Genomic DNA, 20,731 nt, shown 5'->3' with positions numbered 1-20,731 from the left:
TGGCTACTTAGTGAGTTCTAGTCAAGCCTCTTCTGCGTAAGACACACTCTCTCTCACACACACAAATCTGAAGAAAGCAACACAGCCTTTGAGGTGTGCCTTCCCAATCCTGTGCTTTGTGTTTTCATCTAGTTTTTGACTATGTGATATCCCAGCCTTGTTACTTAGCCTCTTAGCAATCAATCATTTAGCTAATAGTAATTAGATTTTTTTTTCCCTTTTGATGAGTTTATCCTGACCTAATTAGTTCTTGTGAAAGCAAACAAGGTTAGATTTGGTGATCTCTACATTATCTAATTATCATCAATGAAGTAGCAATTGGCGAAAGGGAACCGTGACACGGGTCAGCCTATTGAACTAGATGAAGGGTTAACTGGGAGGTAACTGGGATAAGTAACAGGTGCTAACTATTTTTATGGCATTACTGATAGTATACTGAGGTACTTCATTATTAAAATGTTTGAGAAACCCTGTTAAACAAAACAGCCTATTCTACGAGGACCTTGGTGTTCTTCTGTATGTGGTCTTTGACGCCATTGGCATCCTGTGAGGTATCTTTGGGTCCTAGCGCTCAGGCCTCGAGGGGGGGAGATGCTAGACTCACTCCGCTAGTCATTGCCCTGTGAGCTCTGCTGCTGCTCTGGGCTCTGGCCTTCAGAGGACAGATTTCTAAAAGTTCCAAGAGAAGATAGCACGTTCTGTTGTGTTCCTATCCGAGAAGACTTGTGAGGATTGACTGGTTTTAGGAAAACACACACACACACACACACACACACACACACACACACACACACACACCCTAAGTAAGTCTACTGAGTAACAACACCCAGGAAGAGGGGCTAACAGGAAGTCCGTGGCTATCCTGGGTACTCGCCTATGAGTGTAGTTTCAGAGAGGGCAGGAAGTCTGCTGTGCATTGGCGGGCTCTCTCAGGAAGAGGAAGGTCCCCACACTGTGTGTATGAGGGCTGTGAGGGAAGAAGGAGGAGACCGACCACTTCCGGTGAAGGGAGATTCGTGAAGGGAGGGCAGGGACATGGCATCCAGGAACAGCGAGCGGGTCAGTGGGCTGAAGCTTACAGCGTGGAAGGGAGGGGCTGGCAGCCAAGCAGAAGAGGAGCTATGGAGGAGTGTGGAGGTCACAGACCAAGGGCCTTCCCGGCATGACTGAAGGCTGGTTGAAGATATTCTGGGTGGCAGAATAATGTTTGTGACTTAGATGTGTTTTTCTGGTGGCTCAGGTGAGGTTATCTGGAGGGGTCTTGTGGATCGCTTCTTGGGCTGAAAGCAAAAGCTAAAACTCAGGATGGGAGGAACATTTCATTCAGGTTCCGGGTCAGGCCAAGACTCTGGACACGTTGACTCCTCTCTTCTAGTTTTATAACTTTTCATTCTCACGCTCCTAGGATCTGGCTCCCTCACAGATGTCCGGACCGCGATTTACCAACCGCAGACTCACCTCCAGCCCGCTCCATATGGCCACTGTGTCACAGACAGCGGGGTGGTCTACTCTGTGGGGATGCAGTGGCTGAAGTCACAGGGAAACAAGCAAATGCTGTGCACTTGCCTGGGCAATGGAGTCAGCTGCCAGGAGACAGGTAGGCAGCATCTCTACAATAACACCGGGGAACTCATATTTAGTTTATGCAACATCTTTGTAAAAAATGTAAAACAATAAAACCAGAATAGTTTATAGTCTTACCCTCTTATGATAAAAATCACAATGGTTGACATTTTCTTCCAGTTTTTTTACTTTGTATATTTTCTTCATGAGGAACAAACTGCGATGTGTTATCAGTGTTTGCCAAAAGTGATACTATAAGAATCCTGGTTTTCTGAATAGCGAGTAATCTGTATTTAAATTTGCCGTTATAGATGTCTTTCAACAACTCACGGCCTCTTCTAGGTTACAAGCACATCTATCTTTCATTATTTTCCCCCTACAATAGCCTTGCATACTATTTCTTCAGATACGAATATAACCATAAATCTCTCTCTGTCATCTTTGGACGATAATTAATAAAGCTTCGTAAATGGAGAAACTGAGTCACAGTAGCAGAAATGGCTCTCATGGACACTAACAGAGGAACTCTGGCCCATGGCTCTATCCTAAATAGTAATACATTTTGATTGCCGGTAACCAGATGTCTCTCACTTTGTGCTTTTAGCGGCACAAACTCAGCTTCCATTTAAATTAGAAATTTGCCGCCGCTGGGATGAGGTGGGGGTGGGGCACAACTGTACTGACCGAGACTCTTGGTTATGCTTGTAGCTGTGACCCAGACTTATGGTGGCAACTCAAACGGGGAGCCCTGTGTCCTCCCCTTCACCTACAACGGTAGGACCTTCTACTCCTGCACCACAGAAGGACGGCAGGATGGACATCTGTGGTGTAGCACGACCTCAAATTATGAGCAAGACCAGAAGTATTCTTTCTGTACAGACCATGCCGGTGAGTGTCCCGGGAGTAGCCGGGGCAGTGAGGAAAAGCCCTTGTGTTTGCCCGCAGTCAATCATTAATTGTGAAGCCGCTCAAGAAACACCGCTTTGATCTGTTTGGACCCAGAGACACAGCCAGTTCCGCAGCCGAGGCTCATGGCCCTTAGTACTATTGGGGAAATGACACCAAGGAAAAAGGCCCTGTGGTGTGATTATTTTGACACATAGGGATTACGATATGATTAAAGACACTCAAGTATTGAAATCAGTGGATGATCCCACAGAGCCGATGAACACACAGGATAAATGTCAAGGGTGCCTCCACTTATCTTCTGTTTAGAGCCATATTTTACACAAAGCTATCGTTTAATCTCTTTTTCCTTCTTGGCTGGGAGAACATGAGATTTTAAATCTATTTTGAAAGTGAAGATGAAAATCCACTAAGAAGCTTAGGACTCTATTATCAGATACCTTTTATTCTGCGATAGGCCCTCTGGGAATTAGCAGCCGGAACCTGGCTCTGGCTAAGCCGTTGGTGGCCTCTCCTTGTCATACATACTGAAGCTCAGCTGTAAACTTCCTGTTTGTTTATTTGTTTTCCTGGGCAGTTTTGGTTCAGACTCGAGGCGGAAATTCCAACGGGGCCCTGTGCCACTTTCCCTTCCTGTACAATAACCGCAATTATACCGACTGTACTTCGGAGGGCAGGCGGGATAACATGAAATGGTGTGGGACAACCCAGAACTATGATGTGGACCAGAAGTTTGGATTCTGCCCCATGGCTGGTAAGACGAGGCCCTGTGAGTTAGGCACGGGATCCACTAAGCAGCCTCTTGATGCTGATCTCTTCATCTCTCCCTAAGACAATTTGGGAAAGTATGATACCCATATATGTAGTATATATTACGGTTGCAAGTTGAGAAAACCATCAATAGCAATGATTATCGATGTGCTTATAAAGTCCCATTGACAGGATTAAATGTCAAGAACTAAAACACAATGCCAGGTACTTTTAAAATTTTGTAAGTCTTCAAACAAATTCACCAAATGTATCTTTAAAGCAATCTGACTTGTAGTCACAGACTAATCAACACATGGCTGGTTTGACAGACACCACAGCGCTTAAGAACCAAAGTGATCAAAATAAGTCAAATTGTTTTCTGACAAGTACTGAACTGTCCCTAGTTCAGTAGGGACATCAGGTATTGGTTATTTTGTTTTTAAGTTTTGAGAGTCCTGTAGAATACATTTGATTTTCCAAATGTAGAATCAGGAACTTGAGTGTTACACAGTCATGTGTGGTCAGAGGCAAGGTAACAAGGAACACTTCATTTTTCTCATTTCAACGAAAGATGACATTAGGTTTGAGAGGGAAAGTCACTTTTCCAGGGGATTTTATTTATGCTCAGTTTTCCTTTGAACTAGAGTTGAACTAGCTGAAACAGTGAAGTCACGAGGCTGTAGTTAAGTCCAGCCTTCTGGACAATGAGAATCAATAGCACGAATGTATGAGATTTTTCTAGTCTAGTATTCTACAGCCCTTCTGGTATTTCTCTCCAGTCCCCTCGGGACTAGCTCTTCCCTGGAGAGTTCAAAACTCTCCACCTTCACCCAGCACTGTGCATGCATGTCTTCTTCCCCAATGAGAATTCTTAAAATCAAATAAGACCCATAACTTCCTATTTGTATTCCTATTTGGATCTTGTGATCATTGATCAAGTATTTCTTGATCCATTTCCAAACAGCCCATGAGGAGATCTGCACGACCAACGAAGGGGTCATGTACCGCATTGGGGATCAGTGGGATAAGCAGCATGATTTGGGCCACATGATGAGGTGCACGTGTGTTGGTAACGGTCGTGGAGAATGGGCCTGCATCCCCTACTCCCAGCTCCGAGGTACGCTGGTTTATTGATGAGCAAGGGTACAGAAAGACTGTGTGGAAACTTGTACCTACCCAAAGCAGAGGAGGAAGCACCCAGTGCCAGGCTTTTCATTCACTTACTGTGCGGAGGAGTTTCTGGTTTCCAGCAGCCCGTTGAGAAAAGCTGGCGAGAGTGCTGAGCACTTCTAGGGCTCTGGAGACTGTCCCAGAATGTAAATTTAGGTTGAGCCAAAAGGGTGGCTTCCTAGGGGGCAGCATCAGCATTAGATCCTTCTAGCTCTAGGTTATTTATGTCTGTGTTTCTGTCTAGAGAAGATGCGATCATTTCTTCTCCCCCCACCCTCCTCCCCTTTTTTTTCTTTCTTTTTTGGTTTTTTTTTTTTTTTTTTTTTTTTTTGGTTTTTCGAGACAGGGTTTCTCTGTGTAGCTTTGCGCCTTTCCTGGAACTCACTTGGTAGCCCAGGCTGGCCTCGAACTCACAGAGATCCGCCGGCCTCTGCCTCCCGAGTGCTGGGATTAAAGGCTTGTGCCACCACCGCCCGGCTTCTTTTTTGGTTTTTTAAGACACAGTTTCTCTCTGTAGCCCTGGCTGTCCTGGAACTCACTCTATAGACCAGGCTGCCTCGAAAGTCACCGAGATCTGCTTGTCTCTGCCTCCCGAGTGCTGGGATTAAAGGCGTGCCCTCCGCCCCCACCACCCAGCAGCCTATAGGCCAGTCTTCTGGAGGCATTTTCTCAACTGGGATTCTCTCATCCCAGATATGTCTAGGTTTGTGTCAAGTTGACAAAACCCAACAAGCACATCCTCCTCTCCATTCCAGAAACCAGACCACAAATTATAGTATATGCTGTACAAATTTCTCTACTCATCTTATGATAACAACCAGAAATTTAAATAAAATTATCAACTAAACAAGAATGTTACAGGGATTTAGACGTGTATTTGTTGAAAAACTAGTTCCTTCAGAGGAAGCTGTAGCTTACCATGGCTTTTCTTTTAATGGACCAATCCATGACAATTATAAGTCTATTAGAATAAGAGGGGAATAATAGTTGTATTATTATTATTATTATTATTAGTTTTTTTTGTTTTTTCTTTTGTTGTTGTTTTGGAGCATTTTTTAGAGGCTATAGGGGAAGAGACCACACTTTTTTTTTGTTTTTGTTTTTGTTTTTTTGTTTTTTCGAGACAGGGTTTCTCTGTGTAGCTTTGGAGCCTGTCCTGGAACTCACTCTGTAGCCCAGGCTGGCCTCGAACTCACAGAGATCCGCCTGCCTCTGCCTCCCGAGTGCTGGGATTAAAGGCATGCGCCACCACCGCCCCGCTAAAAGTTGTATTATTAAGCTTTGAAAAAGTTTATTTTTATGCCAGTAGAAACGATGTTTTAGCGGGTGTTAAATCCAGCAATAGAACCTAATGCTTTGAAAAAAAAAAAAGTACAGTTTCTTCTATGTCATCAGTTAAAGTTCATCACCTGTCCAACTGTCCCTTGAACAGATCAGTGCATCGTTGACGACATCACTTACAATGTGAACGACACGTTCCACAAGCGCCATGAGGAGGGGCATATGCTGAACTGTACATGCTTCGGTCAGGGCCGGGGCAGGTGGAAGTGCGACCCCATTGGTAAGTGGCTGCCCCCAACTGCAGAGTTCTCACCGTGGAGCATGGTTAGCCGGGGGTGGATGAGGAAAGCTCTTGGTGGCTGCCAGATTGCGTTTGCTCCAGACCCGACTCAGTGGTCTGCAGAGAGCTTTGCCAAGTATGTTTCTCATCGTAAGTCAGTGTGCAGTCTGTCCTGCTGCTCATCCTTCGGTGGCAAGCGTGGCTTTACTTCAGTTGAGTGGAGTTAAGCTTTTTGGTTGTGAATCATAAAAGGGAACTTTCTTTTACTGACTGCAGAATCGTGGGTAAAGGGCTAAGCCGGTAAATACCTCCCTTCAAAACACTCCATCCTTTGGCTCCCTGTGTAACAGAAAGGTCTGTGCTCATGCTGAAGGTTCAACCTTCAGAACAGCCCTGTTCCAAAAACCCGTATTCCTTTACTGCAGGAGGCAGGTTGCTAACTGAGACAGCAAATTGATCCTAGCGGTTTGTTTGGCCTGAGACTGCAAAACTGAGCGATCCCAAGAGGCTGGCCTAGAGAAGCCACTCGTGTTTAAAATTTAGCTCATTAATGTAACACTAGCTCCTGAATGTTGAAGAAGTATATGAAATGAAGTCATTGCAAAGCTCTTTCTTGCTATTCAAATGGCAAGTCAGTTAGTTACTTTCATATCTAATTTTACATTTTTTTTTTTTTTTTTTTTTTTTTTTTGGTTTTTTTTGAGACAGGGTTTCTCTGTGTAGCTTTGCGCCTTTCCTGGAACTCGCTTTGGAGACCAGGCTGGCCTCGAACTCACAGAGATCCGCCTGGCTCTGCCTCCCGAGTGCTGGGATTAAAGGTGTGCACCACCACCGCCCGGCTACATTTTTAATTGATACCTAATTTTTTTAAAGTAATGTTCAGATTATGAATATATACTGAAATTTTAATCTTTACATTTTAAATTTAGCAGTGTTTCCCCTTTAGGAAGCTAAATATCCCTCCTTCCCAATATGTACGTTTTAGTTTTTACTGCTAGTTTTTCTACAAGGTAAAGCATTTGAACAAAATATTATTTTAGAGCTGGGAAATGGCTCCAGACACATGTGCTTGTACACTCACATGCACATGAACACATATCACACACACACACAACTATCATTTTAACTATATTTGTAAGAAGAATTGCAAGTTTTTATTCCTATTTTAAGAATATACTCTCGCCAGGCGGTGGTGGCGCATGTCTTTTAATCTCAGCACTTGGAAGGCAGAGGCAGGTGGATCTCTGTGAGTTCGAGGTCAGCCTGGTCTACAAAGTGAGTTCCAGGAAAGGCGCAAAGCTACACAGAGAAACCCTGTCTCAAAAAAACAACAACAACAAAAAAAGAATATTCTCTCTCACACTACAATGACATGTTTGGGACTGTTTTAATCTTTCCCTTGCGTATGTTCTAGACCAGTGCCAGGACTCGGAGACCCGGACATTCTACCAGATTGGTGATTCCTGGGAGAAGTTTGTGCACGGCGTCAGATACCAGTGCTACTGCTATGGCCGTGGCATTGGGGAGTGGCATTGCCAACCTCTGCAGACCTACCCAGGTAAGCAGGTCTGAGACGGACACCCGACCTGTGGGTGGTCATGATAACAGGGCAGCACCAGTCTCCACTGATATTCGGAAGCCCCAATTGGGGGCCTGTCTCCATCCCATCCCTTACCATATTACTGTCCAATAATTTATTTTTACTTAAGTTATTTTTCTTTCTTCACTGTTCATCAGGTAAAAAGCACCAGAGTCAATAAAAAGGTGCATGTTACCGTTTTTGCATTTTATACACTGCAGAGCATTCCATTAGGTGAAAACATTGCAGTTAATTTTATCTTCTGTCTCTCTCTCTCTCTCTCTCTCTCTCTCTCTCTCTCTCTCTCTGTAAAAATAGTGACTTGCTCTGGAAGTAAAAAGCATTCGCTCATTCTGTTTCTTACGGAGAAACAGCCCAGGGTTGCTTCAAACTTACTATATAGCCAGTGATAATCTTGAACTCCTGACCTTCCCTCTTCTCCATTTCCTGAGTGCTGGAATTACAGGTGCGCACTACTATACCTGCTCAATTTAATATAGTATACAGTCAGAAAATGTATACTTAGCAGGGCTGGATTTTTAAATGCTACAGGCCAAGGACACAAGCTTACTGTGTTTACGGTTGGTTTTGGCAGGGCAACTTTTTGAAATCTGTTCTCTTTTGAGACCCTTTCTTTTACAATAAGCCCACCCACATAGTCTTGCTGCAAGCATTGAGGTAGACCAGTTGGATGGGACAGAGCCCCACCTAGCTGGAGTTATACCTGCTGACTTTGTTCCTAGTCTCTAAAAAGGGCCACATCAGAAGCCCACAGAACACAGAAGAGATTTCAGGGTGCGGAGATGAGTGCTCGACCTTAGACACCGTGTGGTGCTTATCTCAGTGTGGGCTTTGCTCAGTGGCTCCTGCCTAAGCTGTGAGGCTCGGTGTTGTGGGAATCATAAAAAAGACCACAGATAGCTGAAAGATTGTGTCTGAGCCTTGCTCTGTTTGTTCTTCCTACTGGGTTGGTGGGGTTGTTCAAACTAACAGAAGATAACGGGAATTTGGTTTGTCAATAAGCACCTGGAAAAGCACAGCTCTCAGCAAATTAAGTTGAGAAAACCGGTTCAAGTCAAAAAAAAAAGTCATGAATGTTTAACTTCTCCAGGGTCACCCTTATTGGAAATCACTCATTCTGACCTTATTTCCAGCTGCTTTTGAAAGTGCATAACATGTCATCCTGTAAGTGAAGATTTCACAGTAGGAATTGCTCGTAGATGTCAGAAAGGTCCACTGGAAAAATTGTATCACCTAACCAGCATCAAAAGGACTATAAAAACATTTCAATCTAAATAGTGTAAAGGAGAGCTAGGCTCTTAACTTTCCTGTCTTTAAATCAAATGTGGTAGCGTAGAGTGTAGTGATGGGCTGGAATTTAATTGAGCTAAAAAATAACTCAGACAGTTTTTTTTTTTTTCTTCTTTTCATTCCTGCACAAAAATGCTGTAAAATCCCCCTTGCTGTTTAGGGCAGTCCCTTAAGGGTAGAGGATGCCGTGAGTTTAGGGGGCTGGAGAGGGAGGGAGGTAGCTCAGTGGTTAAGAGTACATACTCTTCGTGTACATGAGTTTGATTCCCAGCACTCACACGGGACAGTACAATTGCCTGTAGCTCCCGTTCCAGGGGAGTTCACTTCTCTATCCTCTGCCAGCACCCGCATTCACATACGTATACCCCCACCCACAGAGGCATTTTAAAAAATTAAACTGAAATAAAAAATACTAGAATTTCAGGCCTGTGCTGGAAGTCTGAGAAAGGAAACAAAGCTTTGATAGTTCTGCTTCGCTTGGGTTAACATTGCAACCGTCTGTCTTTTCCTTCCTTGCTCATCTTCCCGTCATCCTGTGCATAGGAGTGTGGTTAGTGGACAGTTAATGTCATCTGTATCGTCTTAGTAGACTTAACTTATCAGGGAGATTTAATCATTATATATTTTCCCATCTTCACATTCACTATTGATGCACTAAATAAAATGCCTGTGAAATGTCTCTCTGAGAGATTTATAGTGGGATGTCTCTAAAAGATCAATATTTAACAACCTTATTCGATTGTCACAAATAACATACAGACAAACATCTCTTTTTTACTGATTTATAGGGAATTTCTTTAAACAGTGTTTGAAATTTTGTTTTTTAATCTATGCATTTGTGAAGCTCTTCATGCATGGAAGGGGTGATTCTAGAAGGCCATGGAAATGACTTTTGTTAAGTGGTCAAATGACCAACCTGTGTGGTATGTGGAGCATATCATATGCCTCTATAGGAGGCAGAGCTGAGAATTTCATGTGTGAATTTTGATGTTCACCTTGTGGCATTAAGTGAAATTAAGATTCAATGAATATTTGTTAGTCTTCAACAAACTGAATTATTCCTAGTGTGGAAGTGAGTACATTATTCTAAAATTTTTTGGAGGTCACACAAGTATGTAAGTTACATATTTGTCCTGCTAAAGAAAACCTTGTTTTCAAAGAATTTAGAAGCTAAAACCATAATTAAATCTGAAAGTCAATATATTTTTCCCAAGGGCATTCAGAAAACTGCCCATAGTGTAGAGTACTACTTTATCAACATGTAGAACTTGGTTCTGTTTCGCAGAACATCAGTGAGAAATTCTTCCCTTATGTTTTCTTAAGGACTTTGTACGGGTGACCTTTGACTGACAAAGATAGGAAACAGAGAAGAAGTTCAATTTCCATTCTGTAAACATTTTTCAACAAGATTTCATTATTATCCTGAATAGAATCCACTATACTAAAAAATTCATTCCCTTCTCTTATTTTGTTTTTTTTCAAGCAAAAGAACTGAATCTATCTTTGTTAGTCATTATCAAAGTGTGAAAATATTTTAATTTTTAAGTATATGCTTCCAAATGTCATTTCACTTGGTAACTGCTTTAAAAAACAAAACAAAAAACTTGATCTCTTAACAGTTTGACCCACAGTGATCTTAGAGTACACTTAAGTAAAAGGAAAACTAGATGTCTTTTTTCCAAATGGAGAGAAGGTTTAGCCGGATGGAGAAATAAACCTGGGTCTTTAATTATTACCTTTGTCTGTTTGTCCGGGATTCAACCCCATTTAGAAATGTTTGTTTTACGTCATGCCGTACGGCCTTGGGAATGTTGCTTCCTTCCTAGAAGAGCCATTTGTGCTGAAAGCCTCACGATCCAGAATCTGTCGTAAAAGAGCGTTAATAAAATTGGCGGATGAGGTGTGCATTCTGAACTACATTATTCATGTTACGGAGATCTCGCAATTGTCTCTCAATGCTTTGAAAGCAGAGAAGAAGCAAGCTGTGAGACATCGGGGTGGTTTTGTTTTATTTACTAGACAAAAAAAATCTAATTGCATTTCTTATGGAAAAGGCAATAATTACCAAGTAGAATTACACCTGTTTCTAATGTCAACATGTAAAAGGTGTAGCTAAACGCAATCATGTTTATTATGCTCATATTTCCTGAGAAGCCAACAGTCTTTAAGGGTGGACATCCATGTGTAATGAACTTTAAGAATGCACAAGGTAAAGAAATCACACATTTTCATTTTCAGGCACAACTGGTCCTGTCCAAGTAATTATCACAGAGACTCCCAGCCAACCCAATTCCCACCCCATCCAGTGGAATGCACCGGAGCCATCTCACATCACCAAGTATATTCTCAGGTGGAGACCTGTGAGTATTAGCTAAGGAGCCTTGGACTCTGAGACTCCTGACCTTTCTGGGTTAGGATGTGATGCTCTGTGGGGTTGTTTCTACTTTTGAGTCAACAGATCTGATCACTTGTCAGATAGTATTTTTATTTTCTTAGTGTCTAGGCAGTCTGTGGTCAGTCAAATTGAGAACTGGCATGTCGATTTAGAGTTTTGGTTTGTTTGTTTGTTTTAATATATCTAGAAGAAATTAGGTCTTCGTGTTAGAAAGCTCTTAGAAATCATAATGCTTACAACTATTCTCATCCAATGTGGAAAGATTTGAAATTTTGATATGCTTTGCAACTCCATTAAAGGTAAAATTGCATTTTCAAATTATTTCCAGAGTTTGAAAGCCAGCTAAATGAATATCATTCCTTTGAATCAATCAAGTCAACTGTACTTTGGTCCTCTAAAGTTATTTAGACAGGAAGGAATGAGGTAATGAGGTAATGAGAGAAAGGAGGTGCAGGACAGGGATTGTAGTCGGTTTCTGAAAGGAAATGAGCCCTAGAGTTTTCTAGCCATCCAGATGCTGAAACTATGCTAAGAAGGTTATCAGTATAATAACATAAATAAACTAAGGAGGTTATTAGTCTATTAGGCTTTTATGTCTCTGTCCCTCTCAGACCTGCCCTCTTCAAAGTTCATGACATAATTTGAAAAACACTATTTTAGAAAGGAGAAAAATGTGCTTTCTAAAATCAAATCTTGTCCAATTGTAAATAATCCAAGACAACAAAAAACATTTGACTTGTGACATTAACTCACGCAGTGAATTTAAACTCTTTGGGGGAAATCCATGCTGTTGAGATCATTCTTTTTCTTCACTTTCACTGTGTGGTCCATCATCTTGAGTAGTCAGTCGCCAACTTAACATCTGGCAATGTCGATCAATCCGTGATGTTTTTATCCCCTTCAATAGCTCCTGTCCCTCTTCATCTTTTTATTTTATCACCATTTCTATTTACTTTGAACTTAACTCTGAAGTTTTTTGCAAAGCCACTACAAAAGGGACATTTCCAGATAGGTATGAAGTATCCGTGGACTTGAGACATCCGCACATTTGATTAAATTCTTTTGAGTATTTTTTGGTTTGGGTTTTGCTGTGCTTTGAGACATGTGTCATTTGGCCAAGACTGGTTTCATATTCCTTCTGTAGCTGCAGATCTTGAACTACTGCTGCCTGGTGAGTGCTTGGTGTCAGGTGTGGTTCATCTCGCCCTCTAGGTGGAGCTGGAGGTTGAACTCAGGCCATGCTAGGCAAACACTCTACCAACTGAGCCACACCCATGGGTCTCCTTAAAATTTTAACCAAGAAGTCCTTTTTGGTTCTTGTTTTTGTTTTGTTTTTATGTAGGCAATCTGAGAGTTTACATGCTGATATTTTCTTCTGATGGCCAAGAAAGCTTACATTGTATAAAAGTTTATTGCTAATTTTTAAACTAACATAACGGCTAATTTCAATTTCTTTCAGCATATTTGAGCTAAAACTTAAATTTAAGGGATACTTGGATCACTTCCATTTATCTTCAGAATATAAACTGGCCCTAGAACATTTGAAGTATCTACAAACTTGATTGGATAACATTTTTTTTTTAAATCTCCAGGCATTAAACATGTATTTGATATTTAAACCGCTTTAGAATATTTACACTTAAAAGGATTTCTTGTTTGAAGTCTGGGTGTTTCTTTTCCACACAATCTATTGCAATGAGTTTTGTGGTCCATGACATATTAATGAGGTTGGACAGGATATAAGAATGTAAACCGGAGGGAAAAGATTAAATAAACTGAACTATATTCTTCTGCAGTCTTTCCCAAAGTTGGCTAACCGCTCTTGATGGGTTGTTCATTTCCAAGGATGAGTCACACAACCAGACAAGTTGAATCTTGTTTGTGATGGCCCCAGGATCTGAGTCAAGGCAATGTTATGCTTTCCAGAGTCTCTGTAAGGCCAGAAACTTGAACTGTATCCCACCAAGTTGAAAGATAGAGTGTGTGGCCTTTTCTCACTTCAGAGAGAAATGGGTCTTGGTTTACTGGAAAAGTTGAGAGAGGCTGAGTTGAGGATGCTGGTATTAAATTATTCAATAATTAGCCATGGGGAAGGTATTCAGCACCTCAACTGTGTTGACTCTGAAAAACATCATTTAACTGTTTCTCCGCCTGTAAAGTGGGAGCAGTGATGCTGTTCGCTTCTGGCAGGGAGATAAAGATTAGCAGGAGAAACAAGCAAACCACCCTGGGCACACAGTCAACTACTCGGCCTAGTCATTAATTAACATCCACAAACTCAGTAGAGGCCGCTCTGAACCGAATCGTTTTCTTCCAAAATGGAGCTGTGAGAATCCTTGATCCTTCTTGGAAGATTACTGAAACACCACCTTGGAGGGATTCTCCTCGCCAACGCTTGGGCCGTGTTTTTCTTTTTAAATTGTCAGAAAACCTCTGTGGGCCGCTGGAAGGAAGCTACCATTCCAGGCCACCTCAATTCCTACACCATCAAAGGCCTAACCCCAGGTGTGGTATATGAGGGTCAGCTCATCAGCATCCAGCAGTATGGGCACAGAGAAGTGACACGATTTGACTTCACCACCAGTGCCAGCACGCCTGTGACCAGTACGTATCCAGCGTCTTTGGGGCTGGGTGCCATCCTTGGGGCTGGGTGCCATCCTTGGGACTGTGCCCGCATTGCTCAGACATGGGCTCCATGCAGAAGGAGCTCTCCTTCTCGGCCGCTTCCTTTTGTGAACGGTGCCTGCATTTTCTTTTTGACATCCTCCGAGCACAGAGAGGGTGGGGTGAGCATTCTAGCTAATGAGACGGCTTGCGTTCATTCCCCTTTTCTCTAGGCAACACAGTGACAGGAGAGACCGCGCCCTACTCGCCCGTGGTGGCCACTTCCGAGTCTGTCACTGAAATCACAGCCAGCAGCTTTGTGGTCTCCTGGGTCTCAGCTTCCGACACCGTGTCGGGATTCCGGGTGGAGTATGAGCTGAGCGAGGAGGGAGATGAGCCACGGTACCTTGGTGAGTAGAATGTGTGGCTGGCTCAGCGTAGGTTAATTGATACTTGGCTTGGGAGACTTTTGGTCTCTGGAACGACTCCGCAGTTCAAACTGAAGACACTCCCACGCCGTTAAAGTCAGGAGAAGGGTAGATCCTCTCTGACCAGGCTGGGATTCCCTGAGCACCTTGCTTATCTCTGCTGCGGCTTATTTTTATTGTTTATTTTTTTAAATTTTTTTGTTTTTTTTTTCCGAGACAGGGTTTCTCTGTGTAGCTTTGCGCCTTTTCTGGAACTTGCTTTGTAGACCAGGCTGGCCTCGAACTCACAGAGATCCGCCTGCCTCTGCCTCCCGAGTGCTGGGATTAAAGGCGTGCGCCACCGCCACCACCACCTGGCGCTGTTTATTTTTCATTTGTCTGCATACGGGACCAGAATGAGACCTGCAGTTGACAATGTTATGTTTTAGGCTTGCATAGTTACCGTACGCTTGTACGCTTTTTAAATATCCCAGTGATTAGGGATCTTCTAAGTTTACTTGTGAATAAATGGCTCAGTGAGTAGAGGTCCTCACTCCCAAGCCTGACGACCTGAGTTCAATCCCAGGGTGGAAGGAGAGGATTGAGTTCCACAGGTTGTTTGACTCCCAGACTTCTGACCCCCCTCGTGTGCTGTGGCATGCATACCAGACCCCCCCATGCCCAATAAATACTTGTGTGAATGGGACCCAGATCATAAAAATGAATGTCCTAGCTGGGTGGGTGGTGGTGGTGGTGGTGGTGGTGGTGGTGGTGGTGGTGCACGCCTTTAATTGCAGCCCTTGGGAGGCAGAGGCAGGTGGATCTCTATGAGTTTGGGGCCAGCCTGGTCTACAGAGTGAGTTCAGGACAGTCAGGACTGTTATACAGAGAAGCCCTGTCTTGAAAATAAATTTTAAAAAAATATATAAATAATAAACAAACAAACAAATAAATAAATAAAATGAATATTCTTTCAACTTCCACCCATGGCTACTATCCTGATTTCTAACCATAGCTATATTTAAAATATCAGCCGGGCGGTGGTGGCGCACGCCTTTAATCCCAGCACTCGGGAGGCAGAGCCAGGCGGATCTCTGTGAGTTCGAGGCCAGCCTGGACTACCAAGTGAGTTCCAGGAAAGGCGCAAAGCTACACAGAGAAACCCTGTCTCGAAAAACCAAAAAAAAAGAAAAAAAAAAATATCAGAGGAAGGTTATTAAAAAGTATACATCTTTGAGGAAGAAATGGAAAATGAGAGAATCCACATTGGAAATGGCAGCCTACTCACTAGTATTCCTCCCAGTCTTATGAATATAGAGTTCTTAGAAGCCAGAGAAGGTTGGTTTGCTCCAGCCACTGACCTCTCCCTTTATTTCAAAGATCTTCCAAGCACGGCCACTTCTGTGAACATCCCTGACCTGCTCCCAGGCAGAAAGTACATTGTCAATGTCTATCAGATATCTGAAGAGGGAAAGCAGAGCTTGATCCTGTCCACATCACAGACGACAGGTATGTGTGCACTCTAAACCGTGTTCAAAGAATCTTTTGGTGTGGGATATGATGGGTGATATGACACATATGTGTGTAATCCCAGGCTCAGGAGGCTGAGGCTGTTCCAGACTAGTGTACGTTACAAGACAACTGTTTTAAAAACAAATTTTTAAAGGCCCTTTTACTAGAAAGCATGGGCTTGTAGCAATATTGACTGACTTTCTTTTTCTGTTAGCACCCGATGCCCCTCCAGACCCTACGGTGGACCAGGTTGATGATACTTCAATTGTTGTTCGGTGGAGCAGACCCCAGGCACCCATCACAGGTCATTCTTGGCTTCTGTGTTTACTTGGATATATAGATGTGGAAGGAGAAAATTCTGACTAGACTAGCATCACCTTTAAATCTCCCATTTAAGTGGTTAAAAGAGTGTGTGTGTGTGTGTGTGTGTGTGTGTGTGTGTGTGTGTGTGTATACGTACTTCAAATCTTCCAGGGCTACTTCATTATGGATTGTTTTCCCTCAGATCCATTTATCACCCCACCCCCACCCCAACACATGCACATACAACCAGTGAAGCCAGCCCGCCCTGTGGCCCACTGAAGCAGTTTCTAAGGGTTGCAGAGGTGAACTGTTCCTGCAAACCTGATGTTCACTGCTGGAGTGGGAGCGGGAGCGGAGCTGCCGCCCACTTTCCCGTCATCAGTGAGGGTCCCCAAAGCTGCAGACAGTGCTCAGGCTGCTTCCTCAGTTGTCTCCCCCATCCAAGCTCCAAGAAGAGAAATTGGCGTGCTATGAATATCTCACCCCCTGACTTCACTAATTGACATTTGTTAAGGATCCTGTCTTCAAGGATGTTTACTGTTAAAAGATTTGTATCACTGTTCTTATCTCTGTGCTGGTCAGTCCTTATCATAGGAAATGATAACACTAAAAGACCCGGAAAGAATCTTGCTGGATGCTTAACAAACCATCAAACAAAATGCAGAGGGCCATTAGCAAGGAGAGCTTTATTATTTGTCTAGCCTCGGCTTCAGAAGACTATGTATCTAGACACTTCTCTCCTAAACCTGCAGGGTACAGAATCGTCTATTCACCCTCGGTTGAAGGGAGCAGCACAGAGCTCAACCTTCCTGAAACTGCCAACTCCGTCACCCTCAGTGACCTCCAGCCTGGTGTGCAGTACAACATCACCATCTATGCTGTGGAGGAAAACCAAGAGAGCACACCCGTGTTCATCCAGCAAGAGACTACCGGCGTCCCACGGCCTGGTAACTTAAAAAGCACCACCTCTCCTGCTGTCTGATCCTGTAGGTCTGGACCAGACAGCAGCTCTAACCTTCCAGGGGAAGAAGATAAAGCCTAGGTGGATTAAATTCATTCCCTTAGCCTCCAGGGAGGACGGAAGTGCAAGTCACGTGACAGGTCCCCAAGAGCGAGCTGTATTGTCTTTGTCAACAGTTTCTACATTGCCGTCACCTAAATCAGCGGGTCTCACCCTTCCTAATGGTGTGACCCTTTAATACAGTTCCTCATGTTGTGACCCCCAACCATAACATTATTTTCATTGCTACTTCATAACTTACTTTGCTACTGTTATGAATCGTAAGCATATGTGTTTTCTCATGGCCTTTGGCGACCCCTGTGAAAGCGTCTTTCGACCCCGAGGGGGTCTCAGCGTACAGGTGGAGTACTGCTAGTCTAAATGCTGAAATATCAACACTAGGAAGGAACTTATCAAAGACAACTATTAGGTTTTCTGGTTAAAAACTGGCAAGGTCTCATCTTATTTTTCCTAAGACACCCAAGAACTACTTAATCTGTTCTCTTAACAACCATCAAATGAACCAATTAAACAAATACACCAGTTTTTCTGGAAGTATTTTAAAGTGAAAGCATTTTTATTTTGTGTATTTACTTCAACTTCTTGCTTTTATGCCTGTCTGTGGACATTAAAGATTCCAACATCAGTTAGACTAACCATGAATATCTACATACAAAAAAAAAAAAAATCTCATTTTTTGAGTAAGAGGGAAAACCCAGTATTGGCCAAGAATGGATGGGTCTAAGAAATGCCTTGATTGTTCAGGGAGTGGACTTATAGCCACAACCCACAGTGGGAATTTGGAATGACACGTTTCTCTTGTCTGCTAGATAAAGTTCCCCCTCCCAAGGACCTACAGTTCGTGGAAGTGACGGATGTGAAAGTCACCATCATGTGGACCCCTCCTGATAGTGCGGTGACTGGCTACCGTGTGGACGTCCTCCCCGTCAACCTGCCTGGGGAACACGGACAGAGGCTGCCCGTCAGCAGGAACACCTTTGCCGAAATCACCGGGCTGACCCCCGGGGTCACTTACCAGTTCAGCATCTTTGCCGTGAACCAGGGCAGGGAAAGCAAGCCTCTGACTGCGCAGCAGACCACCAGTATGTCCTCTTCCTGCCTGTCTGTCTGCCCTTTTGCCGTGCCTCCAGGCTCTACACCCTCAGTTCTACCTGTGATACGCTACATGCTACTCACTCCCAGGTTCACGGCTTAGGGGTCATGAAACATCCAGTAGGAAAGAATGTTGAAGGTGGAAAGAAACAAGGGTTCCAAGGATGCTGACTGTAACATACACACCACTTCCCACATGTGTACCACACCCAATATGCACACCACATCCAACATGTACACCACCTCCCACATGCACACCACTTCCAACATGCACACCGCTTCCCACATGTGTACCACACTCAACATGCACACCACTTCTAACATGCACACTGCTTCTCACATGTGTACCACATCCAACATGCACACCACTTCCAACATGCACACCACTTCCAACATGCACACCACTTCCAACATGCACACCACTTCTAACATGCACACTGCTTCTCACATGTGTACCACATCCAACATGCATACCACTTCCCACAGGTGTACCACATCCAGCATGCACACCACTTCTAACATGCACATGCAGGCAGCTGGAATGTAGGAAGGAGAGCATTTAAGAGAGTTAGAAAAAGTTTTCTTTGCTACTGGAGACATGGAGGTGCAATTTCAGTGCATCTCTGTCTTCCTTCTCTTCCTCCTTCTCCCCCTCCCTCCCTGTCTCTTTCTTTTATCCTTGGTGCTGGGAATCAACAGTGCTCCACCACTGTTCCCAGCCCTTAAGTACATTTTTTTTGTATGTGTAATGACATATATCTATATCAAAGTTAAAGTGTAGTCTCTTAATACTACAGTAGAATTCGAGACAAGCAGATGCCAGGCAGGCAGGGGTGTGTGGCTCAGGAGATGGGAAGAAACTTCAGGTCCTTTTCAGCCCTGTCTCCAGGAAGTGACTGAAGTGTGTCTGAACTGCCTTTTGGATTCCAAAGCTCATGCTCTCATAGGACATACAACCGTCTCTGGAAAGTTCCTAAAAGATGTTTTAAGTTCCCATGGGAAAACCAGTTGTTATCCTCACAAAGGAAAGTGACGATCTGTGTGATTCCTTCTGGTCATAGAAGTTCCCCACCGTCCCACCATGAGACTGGGGTCCTGCGTATCTGTTTCAGTTGTTGCAATCAGGTCCCTGTGAGAGAGCTTTTCTTTCTCCAGAGGAGGACTAGTCAGTCAACACGTACGTTAATTAGTGCATTGCCTGCAGTATGGACCAAGCTGTCCTTGCCCTGAGCCTGTTACTCCCTTAACCTTTCCGGCCCAAAGCAAATTGTGGGGTTTGCAAAGTGTTTGTTTTGCTTTAAAAAAAAAAAAAAATACTGTCACTACAGTGTAACTATAATTTCCAAGGGTGGAGGTGGGTAAATCTTGCTGAGAAAATTAGCCTTTCTGAAGATGACGGGCCAGTGAAAAAGGTCAGTGAATTCTCATAACTGACAGAGTTCTGGCAAAATTCCACACTACCCTCAGTCCCCTAGAACCTCAGTTTCCAGGGATGTGGCTCTCTAGTTTCAACCTTGAGGAGTGAAAACATGGAATATTTAATCAAGCTGGAGACTCTCAGCGGGGTAATTATTGATCTAAACATTTCTTGACATTTTTTTTCCCCCCAGAACTTGATGCTCCCACTAACCTCCAGTTTGTCAACGAAAGTGACCGAACGGTTCTGGTGACCTGGACCCCACCTCGGGCCCGGATAGCAGGCTACCGACTGACAGTGGGCCTGACTCGGGGAGGCCAGCCCAAGCAGTACAACGTGGGACCCTCAGCCTCCAAGTATCCCCTGAGAAATCTGCAGCCTGGGTCTGAGTACACTGTGACCCTGGTGGCCGTGAAAGGCAACCAGCAGAGCCCCAAAGCCACCGGAGTCTTTACTACCCGTAAGCTGAAATTCAAAAGCCTTTCCTTAGGGAAGCTACGTGTTCTTAACGATGCTGGTTTTTTTTCTGTCCTTCTACGCTTTGAAAGTTAATTTAAAAACCATAGTGTGTCATTTATAACAGTACCCCTGAAAGTGTGCTGTGGACTGACTGCCTGGTGGTCTGGGAATATTTGTTACTGGTCTGCTATAAGATACGGCACCTCTCGCCAGAATGGGTATCACAGCACATGGCCTTTGCTTGGGCTGATAAAAGTTTGGACGCAAGATTTCCTTGCTGAAGGAAGCAGTGTGTGAGTTTGAAGGTATTTCCAAGTTCCTTCTGTCCTCCTGGACTAATAACACTGTGAGTCAGGAGGGCTTGGGAGATGGCTCAGTGGATAAAGTCCGTGCTGGTTACACGGGAGGACCTGAGTTCGGTTCCCCAGCACGGACATAAAAAGCCAGGTGCAGTAGTGCATACTTGTAATCCTGGCATTGGGAGACGGAGACAAGAGGATCTGGAGAGGCGGCCAGCCAGTCTTGCTAGTTCAGTTACTCCAGGTTCTCAAGAACTAAGTGGCAGAAGCTGTGTGTGGTGGTGCGCACCTTTTATCCCAGCACTCAGGAGGCAAAGGCAGGTGGATCTGTGTACACCAACCGGATGTACATAGCAAGTTCCAGAGCATCAGGACTACATGG

The 20,731-nt window shown here is 43.9% G+C and overlaps 1 protein-coding gene across 12 annotated transcripts in view; it reads left to right on the top strand.

Annotated features, from left to right (window-relative positions):
- Window positions 1–20,731, top strand: part of Fn1 (fibronectin 1) — a 73,275-nt gene that overhangs the window by 9,075 nt on the left and 43,469 nt on the right. For all 12 annotated transcript variants that reach the window (XM_052749799.1, XM_052749794.1, XM_052749792.1 and 9 more), the window contains exons 7-20: window positions 1,406–1,597; window positions 2,272–2,451; window positions 3,047–3,223; window positions 4,184–4,336; window positions 5,822–5,950; window positions 7,365–7,508; window positions 11,079–11,200; window positions 13,662–13,839; window positions 14,073–14,249; window positions 15,627–15,755; window positions 15,973–16,062; window positions 16,814–17,008; window positions 17,892–18,164; window positions 19,785–20,051. In XM_052749799.1, the coding sequence (XP_052605759.1) occupies window positions 1,406–1,597; window positions 2,272–2,451; window positions 3,047–3,223; window positions 4,184–4,336; window positions 5,822–5,950; window positions 7,365–7,508; window positions 11,079–11,200; window positions 13,662–13,839; window positions 14,073–14,249; window positions 15,627–15,755; window positions 15,973–16,062; window positions 16,814–17,008; window positions 17,892–18,164; window positions 19,785–20,051 (2,406 nt within the window). The remainder of the gene's footprint in view (window positions 1–1,405; window positions 1,598–2,271; window positions 2,452–3,046; window positions 3,224–4,183; window positions 4,337–5,821; window positions 5,951–7,364; window positions 7,509–11,078; window positions 11,201–13,661; window positions 13,840–14,072; window positions 14,250–15,626; window positions 15,756–15,972; window positions 16,063–16,813; window positions 17,009–17,891; window positions 18,165–19,784; window positions 20,052–20,731) is intronic.

Source organism: Peromyscus californicus, unplaced genomic scaffold (assembly GCF_007827085.1).
Source record: "Peromyscus californicus insignis strain IS unplaced genomic scaffold, ASM782708v3 Scaffold_21__1_contigs__length_65335640, whole genome shotgun sequence".
NCBI classification, from domain to species: Eukaryota; Metazoa; Chordata; class Mammalia; order Rodentia; family Cricetidae; genus Peromyscus; species Peromyscus californicus.
Note: the sequence above shows the minus strand (reverse complement) of the source record. Positions and strands in the feature narration are given on the sequence as shown.